Here is a 21,106-nt window from a genome sequence, read left to right as displayed (position 1 = left end):
CCCCAGTTCTTCCTCCCACTTGGCCTTGGTCTGCACCAGAGATGCAGTATCCTCCCATAAAATCCCGAGGTGCTCCCCTCTTCCATTCCCGTGAGCAACAGAACCCGTTGCAACAATAATGTTAATAATCTTTATTAGTGTCACAAGTAGGCTTATATTAACACTGCAGTGAAGTTACTGTGAAAAGACCCTAGTCACCACATTCCGGTGCCTGTTCAGGTACAGCGAGAGAGGATTCAATGTCCAAATGACCTAACAGCACATTTTTCGGGACTTGTGGGAGGAACCTGAGGCACCGGAGGAAACCCGCGCAGACATGGGGAGACTCTGCACAGACAGTGACCCAAGCTGGGAATCAAACCTGGGTCCCTGGCGCTGTGAAGCCACAGTCTTAACCACTATGCTACCAATGAGGCAGCACAACCGGAAATAACAGGAAGATCTTCCTCGCAAAGTCCATTACCTGCAAATATCTAAATACTGCAAATATCTAAATACCTGTGATAGCCCAAACTTCTCTGATAACTCCTCTAGGCTCACTAACCGCCCCTCCAGAAAAAAGTCCCCCACACCTTCCACCCCTAATCCAGCCAGCCTCAAAACCTTTTATAAAATTTCGCCGGGAACCCGTCTGGCCTTGGTACCTTGCCAATCCGCATGCTTCCGATTGCCTTATGAATTTCCTCCGCCCCCAGTGGATTTACTAACCCTCCTGATCTTCCTCTTTCAATGTAGGACATGTCAACCCCTCCAAGAACTCCCCCATATCCGACTCAGCCTTTGGCAGTTCTGACAGACACAACTTCTCATGGAACGCCTCAAACACCCCATTCACCTTCTTGGGCATGGCCACTAGCCCACCTCACATATCCTGCACCTGAACAGTCTCCCGGGAAGCTGCCTGTCGCCTCAATTGGCCAGCCAACAAGCGACTAGCCTTCTCCCCACATTCGTACAATGCCCCAAATGCAGCCCTCCGCAGATGGTGCACCATCTTATCCATGGTCACCAGACTAAACTGCGACTGCAGTTTGTTCCTATTAGTCAATAGTTTGGGGGTTCCCATCCACCTCCAAAATTTCATCCACCAACCGCTGGTGCTCCTCCTAGCCTCCCTATCAGCTGGCACCTTATATGCAATTATCCCTCCTCGCACCACCTCCTTCAACCCCTCCCTTAGCACCGAGGGTGAGACCTCCCCATTTTTCTTAAACCCTACATACTCATCACTTGCCCTCGCCACCCTCACACAAAACCCCAGATCTGCTAGCAGCCCAACATCTGAACTCCAAGCAGCCATTGAGCTGGCCTCTCCAGCACCACATCCACCAGGTGCGGGGCATGATCTGAAATAACAATTGCAGACTATTATGCTCCATGAACCCCCTGCAACAAAGACCTCCCCATAATCAATAAATCAAAGTGCCAGTAGACCTTATGCACTGGCAAGGAAAAGGAGAACTCCTTGCCCACAGGGTGCAGAAAAGGCCACGGATCCGCTCCTCCACCTTTCTCATAAATGCCGCCAACACCTTTTCCACTCCCAAAGGGAACAAAGACTTTGTCCTGGAGTGGTCCACCTTCGGATCCAAGGCCATATTCCAATCACACCCCAGGATCAATTGATGCGTATCCGTATCCGGGATATTGATCACCACTACCTTCGTAAACTGTACATCATTCCAATTTGGAGCATATACATTCCCCCAAACTACCAACCTGCCCTCCTGCACCCCCGAGACCATCACATATCTGCCCCCCCCGATCCTCCACCACCTTCTGCAAGGGATATCGGACACTCTTATTCACAGAATCACAGAAAAATACAGTGCAGAAAAGGCCCTTCGGCCCATCGAGTCTGCACTGCCACATGAAAGGCACCTGATCTGCCAATCCTAATCCCATTTGCCAGCACTTCGCCCATAGCCTCAAATGTTAAGACATGCCAAGTGCTCACCCAAGTACTTTTTAAAGGATGTGAGGCAACCTGCCTCTTCCACCCTCCCAGGCAGTGCGTTCCAGACCATCACCACCCGCTGGGTAAAAATGTTTTTCCTCAAATCTCTCCCTGAATCTCCCGCCCCTCATCTTGAACTTGTGTCCCCTCTTAACTGACCCTTCAACTAAAGGAAAAGCTACTCCCTATCCACCCTGTCCGTTTCCCTCATAATCTTGTACACCTCAATCAGGTCACCCCTCAGTCTTCTCTGCTCCAGCGAAAACAACCCAAGTCTATCCAACCTCTCTTCATAACTAGAATGTTCCATCCCAGGCAACATCTTGGGGAATCACCTCAGCACCCCCTCCAGTGCAATGACATCCTTCCTAAAATGTGGTGACCAGAACAGCAAACAGTCCTCCAGCTGTGGCCTCACCAATGTTCAGTATAACTCCAACATGACTTCCTTGCTTTTGTAATCTATGCCATGATTGATAAAGGAAAGTGTACCATATGCCTTTTTCACCACCCTATTAACCTGCCCTTCTCCCTTTAGAGATCTATTTCTAAACACACCAAGGTCTCTTTGTTCCTCAGGATTTCCCAGTGTGGTGCCATTGATTGAATATTTCCTTGTCAAATTGCTCCTTCCAAACTGTAACACTTCACACTTTCCAGGATTAAATTCCATTTGTCACTTTTCTGCCCATTTGACCATCCGGTTTATATATTTGTGTAACCCAAGACTCTCAGCCTCACTGTTAACCACTTGGCTCACCTAACTCATTTATATAAATGACGAATAATAGGGGACCCAGCGCAGATGCCTGTGGTACACCACTGGACACTGGCTTCCAGTCACTAATGCAGTCGATCATCACCCTCTGTCTCCTACAGCTCAGCCAGCTTTGAATCCACCTTATCAAGTTCACCTGTATCCCATGTGAATTAGCCTTCCTTCTAAGTCTCCCATGTGGGACTTTGTCAAATGCTTTGCTGAATCAACTGCACTATCCTACTCTACACACCTGGTCACATGCTCAAAAAATTCTATCAAATTTGTTAGGCATGACCTTCCTCTGACAAAGCCATGCTATTCCGGATCAAATCTTGCCTCTCCAAGTGGAGATAAATTCTCTCCTTCAGAATTTTCTCCATTAGTTTCCCCACCACAAATGTGAGACACACTGGTCTTAGTTCCCTGGCTTATCCCTACAGCCTTTCTTAAATAGTGGGACCATATTTGCGGTTCTCCAGTCCTCTGGTACCTCTCCTGTGGCCAGAGAAGAATAAAAAATTTGCCCCTGCAACCTCCTCCCTCGCCTCCCACAGCAACCTGGGACACATTTCATCCGGACCTGGAGATTTCTCCACTTTTAAGCCTGCCAACACCTCTAATACCTTGTCCCTCCCTATAACAACCTGCTCAATAACCTCAGTCTCTCTCCCAGAGTTCCATATCTACCTCTTCATTCTCTTGGGTGACGTTAGATGTGAAATATTCATTTTGCATTTATTGATCAGGATTGCCACCCCTTAGGCCTTCCTGTCAAAGCCTGGCTGACCCAACCCTTACGGAGCTTTACCTGGTCCTTCACCCACAAGTGAGTCTCCTTTTGTCTTTAGCACTCAACAGCACCGCCTCTTCAGATGAGCAATAACTCTCGCCCATTTTACTAGGCCCCCAGCCCCCGTACAATCCATGTCACCAACCGAAGCGGGGGCCTCTCTTTCCCCCCCCCCCTTGGATAAACCATCACCCCCATGAGGGATGTTCCCATCCCCCACCATATACCAACCACCCCACATTCAGACCTAGGTGCATCAAAAAACAAAACCTGCACGAACGGGCTCAGCAGGCCGCAGCCCCTCATCCCACCTCGCTCCCATTTACTAGCAAACTGGGGTTATCTAGCAGGGTAGACCCCCCCCTCCCCCCGCACTAGAGTTCCCCTCACCCAATAATCAACAAAAAACCAAACCCAAGGATCCCTTCACACTCAACTTAGTACCTCAAAAACCCCTCCCTCACTCCCCACCGCCCTTACTCCCCTCTCCATTCCCATTATGCCCATATCAACCATAAACCCACAAAAGAAAGAAGAATCCCCATTCTATTGACAATCCAGCAACAATTTTCAATTGACAATTAACATAATCCAAAAAGAATAAAGAGCCTCAAATAAGACAAAGAAAATACAAAACCTATAGTCCTACAGCACCCCCCTTGCAAAACAAAATCCCACTTCTACTCTTCTCCGTCCAGTCCAAGTCCCTCTGCCTTTACGAATGCCTTGGCCTCCTCTGCCATCTCGTAAAAGTGATCCCTGGAGCTGTGTGTGTCCCTCAACTTTGCCAGGTAGACCACTCCAAAACGCACTCTGCTTTTGTCAAGTGCTGCCTTTGCCCTATTGAATGCCACCCGCCTTTTTGGCAGCTTGTGGTGAATGTATAATTACTGATAATTCACCAGTGCACTGTGTTATGCTATTAACCCTGTGGGCTGTACCTATGGGCCATTGTGTGGCTTCACCCACAGGGGATATGTTGGGACATGTACGGGCTCCGCCCATAGCACCACCCCCTTTACAGGAAGTATAAGAGCTGCTGACCTGCGGGGCCACCTTCAGTGTTGTACCGGTCACAGGCAGGCTCAGTTCTAAGCTGATTAAAACCACGGTTTACTTCTCCACGTGTCTTCGAGTGAATTGATGGTCGCATCACAGCTCCACCATGACATCTTGGTATATCTGAATACCACTGCCTTCTCACCTCACCTCACAGTTCTGCTTAGCCCATCGCAGCACCTTTGCCTTCATCTGGTAGCAGTGAAAGCAGACCATCACAGCTCTAGGTAGCTCTTTAGCCCTCGGCTTTGGCCGGAGCAACCGATGTGCCCTATTCAGCTTGAAGGGGGAGGCTTCGTCCCCTCCCCAAACAGCTTTCCAAACATTGTCGAAAAGTACTCCGTTGGCCTCGGGCCCTCCACACCCTCAGGTGGCCGCACAATCTGTAAATTCAGCCAACGGGACCACGACCTTTGCTCTCAAACCCTTATTACTGTTCCCCACCTTCAATAGCTCGGCCTCCAGAAAAGCAAGCTGGTCACTATACTTCGACAGCGCCCCCTTCAACAGCTCATCATGTTCCCGCACCTCTCTGCGTCTTTCCAACCGCTTCCTTTATTGGGGCCAACGTATCTTCCACCAACTGCTTAAGCCTCTCCAGCATTTCCAAATGCCGCTCAAAATGCTTGCTGAACTGCTTCTCAACTCAGCAGCCATCACCTCCGCCAGCATATCCATCGTTATTGAAGCAGTCCCATCCAGAGAGCCCACCTCCGCCATCTTTACTCCCACAGCACCCCTCACTGAACTCTACACTGCCGGCGGACTAGCGCTCTCACCTTTCTTCAAAGTATTCCTCCTTTGGTCCTTAGAAATTCACTCGTAATCATCTTTCAATTAGAACAGGCTTCCATGTGCATTCTCCCAAGAAATTGGGTGAAAAGGCTAAAAACAGAGGACTTTGGCAGGAGCTACCCAACGTTCGACCTCCTCCAACAGTCGCCACCGGAAGTCCAACTAAACAAACTTAAAGAGGATAAAGCCCCCTCGTCTCGATGGATTGCACCCATGGAAGAGACAGTGAAAGCATTACTATTCGTATTTAATAATGTAATAAGTTAGAAAAAGAGGACTTGCAAATAGTTGATGTAATTCATATCTATAGGAGGGCAGACAAGGCATGGAATCATAGAATCCCTACAGTGCAGAAGGAGGTCATTCGCCCCATTGAGTCTGCACTGACCTTCCGACCCAGACCCACAGCCTAACTTCACCTAACCTTTTAGGACACTGAGGGGCAATTTAGCATGGCCAATCCACCTAACCTGCACATTTTTGGACTGTGGGAGGAAACCGGAGCACCCGGAGGAAACACGCGCAGACACTCGGAGAATGTCCAAACTCCACACCAACAGGCTGGAATTGAACCTTAGTCCCTGGTGCTGTGAGGCAGCAGCGCTAACCACTGTGCCACCATGCCATTCTAGACCAAGTCATTATGAAAAATATTGGAATCCTCACAAAAGGAGACAGCAGAAGAATATCTACAAATTATTATTATAATAAATAGTTTGTGTGGGTGTTAAAAAGAAAAATCTTGCTTAATTGAATTTTTTGAAAAGGTAACAGAGAGAGTAGACAATGATAATTCAGCGGATGTAATTTATCTGGGTTTTCGAAAGGCCTTTGATAAGATACCCCGTTATAAACTAATGAACAAGTAACCTATAAAGTAGTGAAGTAGCCTTTCAAAGAAAGTACTTGAGTATAACCTGTCTTGTAAATAGGCAGCTGTGAGATTTCAGCTGTGAGATTTCATTACTTGGGGGAATTTTTGTTTTTCATTTAGACAGCCCCATCAATTACTGTTGTGTCCTGCTTTCACTGTCGATTTCCAAGTGAACTACTTTAATATAATGTTAATACTAAAAGGCACAACCCACCTCCTCCATGGGGGTTGATTGCATACAACCAAATGCACTGCTGTTAAATATGGAAGTCTGTTGAAACCCGGCTTCCTGACATGCCGTCAATTTCAATGCTTTTAATCGCACAAGCACCCTCAAACCCACTTATGAAAAACTCTTTCACCCCTCCCCCCCCCCCTTAGAAAAAGAAATAGATTAATCAGCCCCTCAAACTAGTTTTCAGATAATTGATCGTCTCACTTGGCTATTACTTGATAAATGGAGGGATTCTCTTGAAATTGCATGTTGTCCATGCTCCCAGCCTTGGCCCAGTCCTGGTGAGAGTGCCAGATGACGGGGAGGAAGTGCGACCTGGGAGAAGAAACAACGGATCCTTTGACTCTCCACTGAATTGGTGCATTTATGATGAATACAAACAACCCATCATCCAAGATGATCACTCTCTTGTTGGGACAGAATGGTGGTTGACCAAGAGGGGTAGGCAAAAACAAATAGTTTGAGATGTTCTTGTCATTGGTGAAACAGAATCAGTGCAAGTAGAAGAGACTTTTAGTAATTGTGGGGTTATCATTCTCAATGTTTGGAGGTGACTGCCAGGTATTCTACTGAGGAGGTCTTGGGTCTGTACAGTGCATTATCTGATCCTATTTGGAGCACTATCTGGAACGTTGCCTGCAACTTGTACCTTCAGCATTATTTAGTGATGACTTCACCATCCTTTCCCAGCCACCACACTAAAAATGGAATATGAAAGTGTTGGAGGAAGTACAAAGGAGAATAGCAAAGATGATTTTGCATTTAATGGGGTGCACTATAGGGAAAGTTTTTTTTAACACAATCTATAGAGCTTAAAGCAAAGATAATGAACAAATAAGACATTTAAATCTTATACCTGAGGGAACCCCTTCACTGATGGAATGAAAAATGTCTGCAATAGTCTGGCTGAGCAGGAAGCTGAGCCACAGGTTTTAGGAACACTAGAAAGACAGCTGGATGCCAGGCTGGGAGAGTTGGAATATTAGAGACATGAGTTTCAATGGAAAAATGGCCTCTTCTCATCCTTTCGATTAAGGGTGACTTTGAAATATATGAAAAACATACAAAGCGTCTTAGTGACATATTAGAAAGCTCTTTTGATCTTCATTATTGACTTCCGTTGTTGCTCATTTTATATCATTTAAAGTCAAAATTACCACCCGTGACTTTTTCATGTTCTTGTGCCTCTATTATCTGCTTTGTCTTGTAGGCACTGGGAAGCACATCAGAAGATGCAACATCGTGGCCAGACCCAAGTGTATTTTCTGAGAAATCTGTCCAGTTAGTTTCAATTTAATTCCTTTGTTCTCTGGGGAAATTGTATCTCACTTGGTCCCTGCAAAAGTGACCCTGGTTCAGTTCTCAGATGACCAGTGTGATTTATGATCCAGGCTTGTTGGTATTGTTGAGCTTAGTATTGAAGCCATTGACAAATTAACAATCCATTCTCCCTTTCTTAGTATTGGCTGTCTTTCAACTCAGGCTGGACAAATGGACAATAGTGATCTTTGTTTCCTGTACGTTCCTGAATTGGTCATTTCTAAATGAGTAGTTAGACTGTAGAACAGCTCTTAGTCTGATTTATATGAATGAGCCATCTGCTCGATGCAATGGTAAAATTGCGAGCTCATGATCAGGAAAACTGGGCCGAAAGTCCAGTAGGAGCTTCACCCGTTGCAATCCCCATGTACATGAGCCAGATCTGTAGTTTAATGTTCCACTTGAGTGAATGGCCATTGTTTCTCATCTACACAACAGACAGAAATGATGGGCGAAAGCCCAAATGTTTAATTTGCTTTCTTCCCTGACAACTCTACCAATAATTTTACATGGAGGGTGTTTTGTACATGAATCACAAACAATCTATCCTACTGTAGGATATTGGTTAAGTGCAACAGTAAATAATTCCTCAAAATGTTCCTTCAAACTTCCAAGAGACTTAACACCTTTAAACAGAATCACATCAGGTTAAAGGCTTTACTGTTATGAGTTTAAATCACCCAAATGATCCAGAGATAGTCTTTCATGGCAGAGATCCAGCTCACTGCAACACAGACACTCCCAAGCTCTTTTCAAACTGCAAAACTGCAGCTCTCTGGAAACACACAGACGCACAACAAGCTGCTTTTCCAAACTGAAACTTCCAAAATGGCTGAACTGAGCTCAGCCCCACCCACTCTCTGACATCACTGTTTTCTTAAAGGTACATTGCTTAAACATCCATGTCTTAAAGGTACTCTCACTTGACATTAGCTTTCATGCAACAAACAAAAAGATCACAACCTGTGGGGACAGGGACAAGCTTTCACTTGCAACAATCCAGAGCAATAATTGGGATCAGCTCTATGCTGTGTGGAGAATTGCAACTGCAGACAAATGCCACATTCCTGGTCTAGCATTTCTGAGCCATTCTCAAGTGACACATTAACTGGCATTGTGTCTCTCAACAAAATGTAAGTGGTAGGGTGGGGTTTTCTGGTGATGGCCGGGAAAAGCGGTGCAGTGGGTTTCTGCGCCATATTGTCTACTTTTCAGCTCATCATATATGTATGAATGTGAAGGACGTCATATCTTGTGGAGGGGAAGGTTGGGATTCATCTGCTCTGCTATCACCCATTCCAGGTGCCATATTTAAACTGCAGTCGTGCACATCTGCAGTGGTCTGGTCATGTCAAGTGATGACTCCGAGAGGAAAGAAGCCTACTGCCCCCAAGTTCAGCGACAATGTGCTGGAAGCATGTCTGAATGCTTTGGAGGTAAACCTGGAGCTCCTTTTTATCCCCGTGATGGCAGTAGGAAGTCCATCAACCTCCATCATCCATGACAGCTTGGGAGCAGTTTGCCAATGGAGTCAACGCCAACATTCCTCCGAAGAGGACTACCAGAGTATGAATGATCTCATCCACTCTGCCGGTGCAAGTCAGCCTTCTCCTCACTTTCACAAGGCCATCAGGCACTCACAGCGTTATAATCCAGAGGGATCTCACACATTCACAGCACAAGAACCTTCACTATTGACTCTCTCAAGCACACTTTTACATCTTCATCTCTTCTCACATCCTGTGCAGCTCAAATCCTCAACACCATACACAGGTCCACTCAACATGCACAAAGGCAGGCATCCTTATCATCTGCCTTGCCATCACTCCTCAAGGTCTGTCCATTTTTCTTTATGCAGGAGAAGATCACCCATGACAAAAGGGAGAGATCCCAAACCAATGAGAGCTGCCTGAGTTAAGGGCCCTCGCACAAGATCAAAAGCGGCAAGGACCAGGACTGGAACTCTGCTTCTCCCTGTGCTGAGGGCGAGACCGGCATCTCTCAAGGCAGTGAGGACCAATCAACAGTTCATCGATTAAACTGTGACTGTTTCGTAATTCTGTTGACAATGTACCAATCACTAATTATCTCTTCTCTTTTTGACGGGCACCATCAGGAAAAAGCAGAGACCCAGAGTCAGCCAGTCCATCAGCCCTAGCCTCCATGCCACCTTGGATGAGGATCCTGTGAAAACCCGTCACAGCTTTCATACATATTCCCCACCAGCACAGAGACACATTCCTCGAGGGAACCTAGTTGTAGAGCAGGCTCAGGGTCATAATCTGGTGAGTACTGCACAAATTCGGGTCCTTGGCAGGCAGAGACAGGGACATTCAAGGTCACTGGCATTTGGAGGACTGCTGGAGGCCAGGCCCCTGCAGTCTTGAGTCAGACGATGAGCCTGTGGACTTGGTTCTAACACAGATGTTGGAGTTGCCATGACACAGGAACATCAGGCAGGGTTGTCAGATTGTGACGGCCAATGGAGAAGTCCGTCCATGTTCAGTCTGATGTCATTACGCTGATATGCCAGTGCACCGAGGTCAACACTGGTCAGATGGTGACTGCCATGGAGACCTTTATCCAGGACATTGTGCCAGAACCGGCATCCCATTGATCGAGACATTGGTGGGATCTCAGTGGTTCGGCAAGAGGGGGGCAGGCAGTGGCAGATTTACAATGTAACATATTGTACCTAGGCACAGGGCCTCCAAACAGTAGGGACCCCCAAACCGATGAGTGAGTGTCTCGCAGCCAATTTGAAATCCCTTCCAGAATTTACAAATCACTCACTCTGCTAAGCCAATCACAGAGGAGGGGGCAGTTTTTCTGAAACAAACCCAGTTGGAATTACATTACCCATGTGGCTGTGGCATGGGACACCTGTATAATGGAGAGCAGCAGTATGGAATCATGGGAAGACCTGTCCCGCAGTGCCTGATGGAAGCTGTGGTTCTGCATGCGCAGGGGTTTGGCGGCCAGCGTTTCAGAGTTTGAATCTGAGCGCAAATCAGAGTAGCTGTCACGTGGATGGGGCTGGAATTTGAGGTGCGCATGTGTATATCACAGCCCCAGAAGGTGGGAACAGGATCGCAGCCATTTAACTCTCTCTACCCCATCTCCACCCCCCCCCCCTGCAAATCCCACACCTCCATCCCCTTCACACTCCACTCTCAGCTCCTTCACATCCCCAACCCACCTCTTCACACCCCAATCTCTCTCAGCCCCATTACACCACCACCCCCTTACCTCACCCTCCATCCCCAGTAGGAAACCGCTGAATGTGTGCGAGTGAGGTGTGTGTATATTATGAAGCAACGGTCAAAAATTGTGTGTGATGCCTTACTCAATAGATAGTATGACAGAAGAAAGTTAGTTGGGGGTACAGGCAAGAATTCCTTCCTTACTCAACATGTTGGGAAGTAATGCCATCTCATTACAGTGCCTGACTTGGAAATATATCGCCGTTTCTTCACCGTCACTGGGGTAACATCCTGGAACTCCCTCCCCAACAGCACAGTAGGTGTACCTACACCTCCAGACTGCAGTGGTTCAAGAAGGCAATTCACTACCACCTTCTGAAGGGCAACTAGGGATGGGCAATAAATGCAACGTCCACATCCTGTAAATGAACAAAGAATTTAAAAAATCTCTGCACAGCACTGACATGGGTGAAGCATCTGACTAAGAAAGTTGTAGCTGGCCAAGGCATTTCTTACACCGGCTTCATAGGTTCATATAATGTTGCCTCATGAGTTTAGAAACTGGAGTTGCTTCAGTTCCTGATAACTTCTGCATTGTAGAATGCTCTGCATTGTAGAATGCTCAATGTGGATCTTGCAGGACTGATTGGCGCGGCATGGAGCCGGTGCATCTTTCCTTGGCATTCATTTACTTTCCGTAGGTCTTGAGTGTTTTTCCTTTGAACCTAACTTGGAGCTCTTATGCGCTCCTGTCTGCCTACAACGTTATCTCATGTCCACATGTATATTCATACATCACCCCTATATTTATCCCAATCTTACCACCTCCATGATTTAGAGCTATGAACCTTGCTCGTATTGAGCCTTTTGATTCCTATTAGATGGCTAAAACTGAGCAACTTAGGAGTTATGGACAGAAGCCCCAGATGCCTGACTTGGACAGAGGAGGATGCAGCGTTCGACCAGAAGGTCTGGCGAGCATCGCGTCACATGAACCCTCAGCTAGCTTTGAAATAGTCATTCAACATGGTAATGTGCAACTTGCGATTGCATCAGTATGCCTAGTTTATTTAATAAGGTCACAGGGAGTCCACACTGAGTAAGAAAAAAGAACTTTGGTTTATTTACAGTTACATTATATACAACTCCCAATGGATCCCTACCGGGTCTCTTCACTAGCCAACCTTTTATACATAGCTGAATGGAGTTTCCCCCGCCCCTCAGCAGGGGGAGTTCGTACTCCGTGAGACCCATGGGGAAGATGATCATTGCCACTCCGTAAGCCCCTTGCAGGATATAACATTTTCCATTTGCAGATGTCAGACTTGTCATATGTTTGAATGAAAATGTGGCGGTCTCAAATGCGATCAAAGCGAGGCTCCAATACATCTGATATATGGGATGGGATTCTCCGTCCCGCCGCACCCATTTTCTGGGGGATCCTCCGTCCCGGCAGCTGGCCAAAAGGGTTCCCCATTGTGGACACCTCCATACCGTTGGGGGATCCCGCCAATGGAGAATCCAGCTTATGCTCTTTATTATCAAAGCCAAAGGCCTTAAGGCCTAGATAGAGATACAATTTCCAGGCCCACACATGCCACAGCTAGACAGCACAGGAAATTGGGAGACTCCAAACAGAGGCATGGTCATGAATGCTTGCCAGAGATCAGACTGTGCTACTCCTGAAGCTTTCAACGTCCACTGGAAGATTAGCTGAAACACAGCCTCTTATTCATTACCAAGAGTTACAGATGAGTTTGTCCTGAAGCTATATTTTTTATTGTTAAAAAAAAAAAATATTCAAAGTTTTCAACAAACCCCCCCCCCCCCCCCCCCCCCCCCCCACAACAAGAAGAAAGAAACAAGAACACAACAAGCAGAAATTATACATTGGATTTCCCCCCATATACAATAACCACCATATAACATTTAAAAATACAAATAGGGAAAACCCCCACCTTCACCCAAACCGCCCCCCCAGCCGGCCCTTGGGCTGCTGCTGCTGACCTCCTAACGCTCCGTGAGATAGTCTAGGAACGGTTGCCACCGCCTGAGGAACCCTTGCACAGACCCTCGTAAGACAAACTTTATCCTCTCCAGCTTGATGAACCCTGCCATGTCATTGATCCAAGCTTCCACACTAGGGGGCTTCGCATCTTTTCCATAGCAGCAAAATCCTCCGCCAGGCTACCAGGGACGCAAAGGCCAGAATACCGGCCTCTTTCGCCTCCTGTACTCCCGGCTCGTCCGATACCCCAAATAATGCTAACCCCCAGCTCGGCTTGACCTGGGCTTTCACCACCTTGGACATAGTCCTCGCAAAACCCCTCCAAAACCCAATCAGCGCCAGGCACGACCAGAACATATGGACGTGATTTGCCGGGCTCCCCGAGCACCTCCCACATCTGTCCTTCACCCCAAAGAACCTACTCAACCTCGCCCCTGTCATATGCGCTCTGTGAGTAACTTTGAACTGTATTAGGCTGAGCCTGGCGCAAGAGGAGGAAGAATTAACACTACTCAGGGCATCAGCCCACAGACCCTCATCTATCTCCTCCCCCCACTTGCCCTTTAACTCCTCCACCGAGGCCTCCTCCTCTTCCTTCAGCTCCTGGTAAATCGCCAAAACCTTGCTTTCTCCAACCCATACACCCGAAATCACCCTGTCCTGAATCCCACGTGCCGGAGGCAGCGGGAATTCCCTCACCTGCCGCCTCACTTGCATGTTTCCCGGGGGTAGCCCAAACTTTTCCTCCAGCGCCCCTAGGCTCGCAAACATCCCATCGATGAACAGGTCCACCATTCTTCTAATCCCTGCCCAATGCCAGCTCCGAAACCCCCCATCCATCCTTCCCGGGACGAACCGATGATTCTCCCGAATCGGGGACCAAACCGAGGCTCCCACCTCGCCCCTGTGTCGCCTCCACTGCCCCCAGATCTTCAGCGTCGCCGCCACCACCGGATTCGTGGTGTACCTTGTCGGCGAGAGCGGCAGCGGTGCTGTCACCAGCGCCCTCAGGCTTGTGCCCACACAGGACGCCATCTCTAGCCTCTTCCACGCCGCCCCCTCTCCCTCCATTACCCACATACGGATCATCGTCACATTGGCTGCCCAATAATAGCCACACAAATTCGGCAACGCCAGCCCCCCCTGTCCCTTCTACGCTCCAGAAACACTCTCTTCACCCTCTGGGTCTTATTCGCCCACACAAATCCCATGATGCTCCTGCTTACCCATTTGAAAAAGGCCTTGGGGATCAAAATGAGAAGGCACTGGAACACAAAGAGAAACCTCGGGAGGACCGTCATTTTGACCGACTGCACCCTACCCGCTAGTGAGAGTGGCAGCATATCCCATCTTTTAAAATCCTCCTCCATCTGCTCCACCAACCGTGTCAAATTGAGCTTGTGCAGGGCCCCCCAACTCCTAGCTACTTGGATCCCTAGGTACCGAAAGCTCCTTTCCGCCCTCTTCAGCGGTAGCTCGTCTATCCCCCTTCCCTGGTCCCCTGAATGCACCACAAAGAGCTCACTCTTCCCTACGTTGAGTTTATACCCCGAAAAGTCCCCAAACTCCCGAAGGATCTACATGACCTCCGCCATCCCCTCCACTGGATCCGCAACATACAACAACAGGTTAACGGCATACAACGACACCCGGTGTTCCTCCCCCCCCCCCCCCCCCCCCCCCCCCCCCGGACCAATCCCCTCCATTTCCTGGACTCCCTCAGTGCCACGGCCAGAGGCTCAATTGCCAGTGCAAACAACAAGGGGGATAGGGGGCACCCCTGCCTTGTCCCCCGGTACAGCCGGAAGTACTCCGACCTCCGCCGGTTCGTAGCCACACTCGCCACCGGGGCTCTATATAGCAGCCTGACCCAACTGATGAACCCCTCCCCGAACTCAAACCTCCGCAACACTTCCCAAAGATACTCCCACTCCACCCTATCAAAGGCCTTCTCCGCGTCCACAGCTGCCACTACCTCCGCTTCCCCCTCCACCGAGGGCATCATAATCACATTGAGGAGCCTCCGCACATTTGTATTTAGCTGCCTACCCTTCACAAATCCCGTCTGGTCCTCATGAATCACCCCCGGGACACAGTCCTCAATTCTCGTAGCCAGCACCTTCGCCAACAACTTAGCGTCAACATTGAGGAGCGAGATCGGTCTATATGACCCACATTGCAATGGATCCTTGTCCCACTTCAAGATCAAAGAAATCAGCGCCCTGGACATTGTCGGGGGCAAGGTCCCCCCCCTCCCTCACCTTATTACGAGTCCTCACTAGCAACGGGCCCAGCAGGTCCACGTATTTCCTGTAAAATTCAACCGGGAACCCATCCGGCCCTGGGGCCTTCCACGCCTGCATGCTCCCCAATCCTTTAACCAACTCCTCCAGCCCAATCGGCGCCCTCAAACCAGCCACCTCCTCCTCCTCCACCCTCGGGAACCTCAGCTGATCTAGGAATTGTCGCATCCCCTCCTCCCCCGCTGGGGGCTCAGACCTGTACAGGTCCCCATAGAAGTCCCTAAATACCTCGTTTATTCTCACCGCACTCCGCACCGTATTCCCCCCTCTATCCTTAACTCCACCAATCTCCCTCGCTGCCTCCCTCTTACGAAGCTGATGTGCCAGCATCCGACTCGCCTTCTCCCCATACTCATACGCCGCCCCCTGCACTTTCCTCCACTGTGCCTCTGCTTTCCCCGTGGTCATCAGGTCAAATTCCGTCTGGAGGTTCCGTCACTCCCTAAGTAGCCCCTCCTCGGGGGCCTCTGCATAACTCCTGTGCACCCTTAAAATCTCCCCCACCAACCTCTCCCTCTCCCTCCTCTCTCTCTTCTCCCTGTGGGCCCTAATGGAGATTAGCTCTCCACTGACCACCGCCTTCAGCGTCTCCCAGACTACCCCCACCTGCACCTCCCCATTATCGTTGGCCTCCAAGTATCTTTCAATACACCCCCGCACCCGCCCGCACACTCGCTCATCCGCCAACAGTCCCACATCGAGGCGCCAGAGCGGGCGCTGGTCCCTCTCCTCCCCCAACTCCAGCTCCACCCAATGCGGGGCGTGGTCCGAGATGGCTGTGGCCGAATATTCCGTTCCCTCTACTTTCGGGATTAGCACCCTACTCAAAATGAAAAAGTCTATCCCGGAGTAGGCTCTATGGACATGGGAAAAGAAGGAAAATTCCCTGGCCAGTGGCCTGGCAAACCTCCATGGATCCACTCCCCCCCATCTGGTCCATAAACCCCCTGAGCATCTTGGCCGCAGCCGGCCTCTTACCCGTCCTGGATCTAGAACGGTCCAGTGCTGGGTCCAGCACCGTGTTGAAGTCCTCCGCCCCCCCCCATTATCAAGCTTCCTACCTCCAGATCCGGAATCCGACCCAGCATGCGTTTCATAAATCCGGCATCATCCCAATTCGGGGCATATACGTTCACCAGTACCACCAGCAACCTACCACTCACCATCACATATCGACCTCCATTATCCGCTACAATATTCAGTGCCTCGAACGACACCCGCTTCCCCACCAGTATTGCAACCCCTCTGTTCTTCGCATCCAGCCCTGAATGAAAGACCTGCCTTACCCATCCCTTTCTCAGCCTAACCTGATCTGCCACCTTCAGATGTGTCTCCTGGAGCATAACCACGTCTGCCTTCAGTCCCTTTCAGTGCGCGAACACCCGGGCCCTCTTGACCGGCCCGCTCAGGACCCTCACATTCCAAGTTATCAGCAGGATCGGGGGGCTACTCGCCCCCCCCCCCCCCCCCCCCGCCGACTAGCCGTCTCCTTTTCTAGGCCAGCCACGTGCCCGCGCCTCCCACACCCTCCAGTCCCCCAGGCGGCGGACTCCCGCCCCGACTACCTCTCCTACTTCCAGCTCCCCTTTGGCCAATGCAACATCAACCCAGTTCCCCCCCCCCTCCCTCCCTCCCCCCCGCTAGATCCTCATCTAGCCATTTTGCTCCCCCTATGACACTCCCGTAAGTCAGCTGACTCCAGCCTCTCCCGCCATTACATCGACCCACCAGTGTGAGAATCCCCCCACCCCTTGGCAGTCAGTGTGAGCTCCTCTCCAGCACTGCCCTTCCCCCCCGGCCCTGCCCCCATCCTTCCCTAATGCGGGAAAAAGCCCACGCTTTCCTGAGTTGGCCCCGCCCTCTCTGGCGCAGCTCCTTTTTGCGGCCTTACCCCAACTTCCCATCCCCGGGCCTCCACCCCCCTCTTCCTCCGTGGGGCCCTGCCCCTCCAACACTGACGCCCACACTCTCCCACAGCCCCCACATCAAATCCATTCACCCATCCCCACCCAGCAGGAAAAAAAAAACATTCACCAAATGCAATAAACACAGTAAACACCCCCCCACGACAAACCCTCAGTTTGAGTCCAACTTTTCAGTTTGTATAAAGTTCCATGCCTCATCAGGCATTTCAAAACAGTGGTGTCGATCTTGGAACGTGACCCACAATCACGCTGGCTGCAGCATCCCGAACTTCACCCCTTCCGATGGAGCACCGCCTTAGCCCGGTTAAAACCAGCCCCCTCTTCTTAGCCACCTCCGCACTCCAGTCCTGGTAAATTCGGATCTCCGTGTTCTCCCACCTGCTGCTCCGCTCTTTTTGGCCCATCTCAGGACACACTCTCTGTCCATAAAGCGGTGGAACCTCACCACTACTGCCCTTGGCGGCTCGTTGGCTTTGGGGTCTCCTTGCCAGGACCCGATGAGCCCCACCCAACTCCAGGGGCCTCGGGAAAGCTCCCGCGCCCATCAACGAATTGAGCATCGTGCTCATATATGCCCCGGCATCGGGCCCCTCTACTCCTTCAGGGAGACCCAGAATCCAAAGATTCTTCCTCCTCGACCTATTCTCCAGGTCCTCAAATTTTTCCGCCCACCTCTTGTGCAGCGCCTCGTGTGCCTCCACCTTCACCGCCAGGCCTAAGATCTCGTCCTCTGAGGCTTTTTGCCGCACCTCCCGGATCGCCGCCCTTTGGGCCTCCAAGCTTCTCAATCGCCGCCTTCATTGGCGCCAGCATTTCTGTCCTCAGCTCCGCAAAGCAGCGTTTAAGAAACTCCTGCTGCTCCTGCGACCACTGTGCCCACGCTGCTTGGTCTCCACCCGCCGCCATCTTGCTTTTCCTCCTCGCACTTTCCACTGCACCAGGATCACTTTTTTAACCGCTCCACTCCTGGTCCAATCCATATAATGTCGGGGAGATCTTGCTGTCACCTTCCCACACTGGAAGCCATTGAACAATTGCCGTTGGGGCCCCTCTGAAGAGCCCAAAAGTCCGTTCCCGGCAGGAGCTGCCGAACATGCGACCTACCTAGGCATAGCTGCAACCGGAAGTCGTCCTGAAGCTATATTTAACGCTGGGACTGATATGAGGCCTGAACATTTGTCTTGGATGAACAATTGCCTGTGTGATTTCAGAATCAACTTCACAACATGAAGGCAATATCCGCTGAGTGATGATTGTCCTCCTTGAGGCGCCTTGCCAGAGTGAAGGCATACTGCCACAAGAGCACTCAGGATCGCAATGCTGCACCTGCCTCTTGAAGGATGCCATCGGCAGTGAAATGTCATGATGCTTGAAGAGGCTGCACCATCTCAACTCTGCTCACAAAACGCCCTGTTGCAGTTATTGTCCCATAACAGAAAGGCCATGTGTTCCTGAGGCTGCTGTACCTTCCAAAGATGAGGACATGGTGATGCAAGATTGTAGCTCCTCATTCAGATATCAACTGTGTTGAGATGATCAGGTTTGCAACCAAGATGGTAAGGTGGATCCAGCATGGAGGATTCTGACCAAAGAGGCTCCTATGAGCTATTCGTCATTATCCTCCTTGAACCCGGCAGCTATTAGCATGTCACGTATATACCTACCTTGTCTGGCCCGTGCTATGGCCTCTTCCTCTGGAGCCTCTGCTTCTTCTTCCTCATCGAGCTCGGCTCTCTTGAGTCCTCACCATCGGAAGAGATATGAAGCTCCTCCAGTCCTTGTTCTGGCAAGACATCCAGAGGGGAAGCAGTAGTTCAGTGGTATTGTCGCTGGACAAGTAATCCAGAGCGCAGAGTCATGCGCTGGGGACCTGGGTTCAAATCCCACCATGGCAGATGGTGAAATTTTAATTCAATAAAAATCTGAATTTGAAGTCTCACGGTCACCATGAAACCATTGTCATAAAAACCAATCTGGTTCACAAACCTTTAGGAGGAGGTGCCTGAGAAATCCCACAAGAAGCCGCCATTGGACCCCTGGAATGAGCCACTCGCGAATAGGTTCAGTGTGGCAGTCACTTTCAGAGCCACTGACAATGGATGGCCTCCCATTCCCTGTGGTGTCAAACTCCTCCCAGAGAACGTGGCAGTTGGGTGTCACCACATCCCTAGACATGCAAGGCTTTGCCAGAACTGTTGCTCATCTGGAGGTATGAGTGACATCTTCTGTACACCTGTGCTCTCGCCAGACGCCACCACTCAATGGCTCTGTCAGTCTCAGTTTCTAGGTATTGAGGGGGCCCCACTGTCCATTATTAATGAGGCCCAGCTTGGTGACTGCCAGGATGAAGGCAACATTGCCTGCTCCATCCATGAGGTTCTCGTTGTGTCTGTGGACCAAAAACATGAATGAACTGCAATAGGCAGCTTCCGGTCACTAACTAAAGAGTCTTTGTGGAGCCCATGGGCCACTTTCACTTCAGCCATTACATCCCTACTTAGTCCCTTGGAGTGCTATTATAGTCTTCTGGATTATTTTTTTTCTAAATTTAGAGTGCCCAATCATTTTTTTTTCCAATTAAGGGGCAATTTAGCGTGGCCAATCCACCTAACCTGCACATCTTTGGGTTGTCTTCTGGATTATTGACCACTTATGGCTGTTTTCTGCCCAGCCTTGGGCTGACAGGAGGATTTACCTGGCGTAGCGGGGGGGGGGGGGGGGGGTTGCTCAATACCTAATGGACTTCGATCTCGGGTCAGATGGGTCCTATCAGAAGTCTCCTCCTGACTGTGGGCACCTACACCTAAGGTCCAGTGGCAGCTGGACCCCCCACCCTAAACCTCTGCAGGGACACCGCAATCACTCCTTTGCACCCCCTCTACCTTCGCTACTCCCCATCCTTAAACTTACCTTGTCCTCTGGTCCTGAGACTTCGGCTCAGGCATCTTCCTGAAGTTCCTCTTCGATCCACTGCAGCTCTTGTTGCTGCAGGGACTGGAGAGCTGCCAGGCAATCTGATTGGCTACCAGCTCTCAAAGGTGGGACTTCTTCCAAAGTAAGGGGCAGAAGTCCCACCTGCAGCCATTTGACATCTTTTGAGTGTGAAATGTCTGTGGGCTGCTCTGAATTGGTGGGGATGTGTTCCATGCTGACTCTTTGGATGGCAGATGGGGAAACCCCAGCATCTGAAAAATTCAGGCCGTACAGTTAGAGGCCTTTCAAACTCCTCAGATTGTGTTCACAGCACTCTGTTTCATTGTTTAGCTGCATGATTTTGATTCTGTAAAGTGGCTTTACTTCTCACTGTGTTCACATGGGGAGTATGACCCTGACTTTCACTGATCTCCTTCAGTCATTCATGCCCCTTTATCTCCGGTAAACCATTCTTAATTGTTTCTTGATATTCAAAATCTGCAGAGAACAGTCTCTCAACAAATGCTCTCAAATTAAAACCAGAAGCTCCAAAGACCGTTTCCTCTTTTTTTTACCCAGGCCGTCTCCGAGAGAGCGGATGGGGCTGCAGCAGGGTACACAGCTCAACTGCGACATCTTTGAATCCAGTGCAGGCTGTGAGGCGAAGGATGAGTCAGTGCTGTCTGAATCTTGCTTTGAAACCGGACCTGTGACTGATGATGGAGAATTGGATCAGGTGCAGCCAGAACAACATTCCAGCCCTGAGGACCTGGAGAAATATGCACACAGTGAGTGAAGCAATTTTGCAATTTTTACAGTGACCAGCTGGTTGTATGTGCCCCATTCTACTTTACTCACCTACATGGTTTAAACTTGGGTTCAGAGTTGCAAAGCATATGGTGGCTAAAGTCAGCTGGATAATGTTTCACACCTTCTGTAACTGTTGGTGTGCAAAAAGTGATTA

General features: G+C 49.8%; 1 protein-coding gene across 1 annotated transcript in view; it reads left to right on the top strand.

Annotated features, from left to right (window-relative positions):
* cnksr1 (connector enhancer of kinase suppressor of Ras 1) overlaps positions 1–21,106 on the top strand; it is a 166,012-nt gene that overhangs the window by 73,746 nt on the left and 71,160 nt on the right. The window contains exons 10-11 of the mRNA XM_072501005.1: positions 7,681–7,751; positions 20,722–20,930. Coding sequence (XP_072357106.1) covers positions 7,681–7,751; positions 20,722–20,930 — 280 coding nt within the window. The remainder of the gene's footprint in view (positions 1–7,680; positions 7,752–20,721; positions 20,931–21,106) is intronic.

Source organism: Scyliorhinus torazame, chromosome 1 (assembly GCF_047496885.1).
Source record: "Scyliorhinus torazame isolate Kashiwa2021f chromosome 1, sScyTor2.1, whole genome shotgun sequence".
Taxonomy (NCBI): Eukaryota; Metazoa; Chordata; class Chondrichthyes; order Carcharhiniformes; family Scyliorhinidae; genus Scyliorhinus; species Scyliorhinus torazame.
This window is presented reverse-complemented; position numbering and strand designations above follow the sequence as displayed.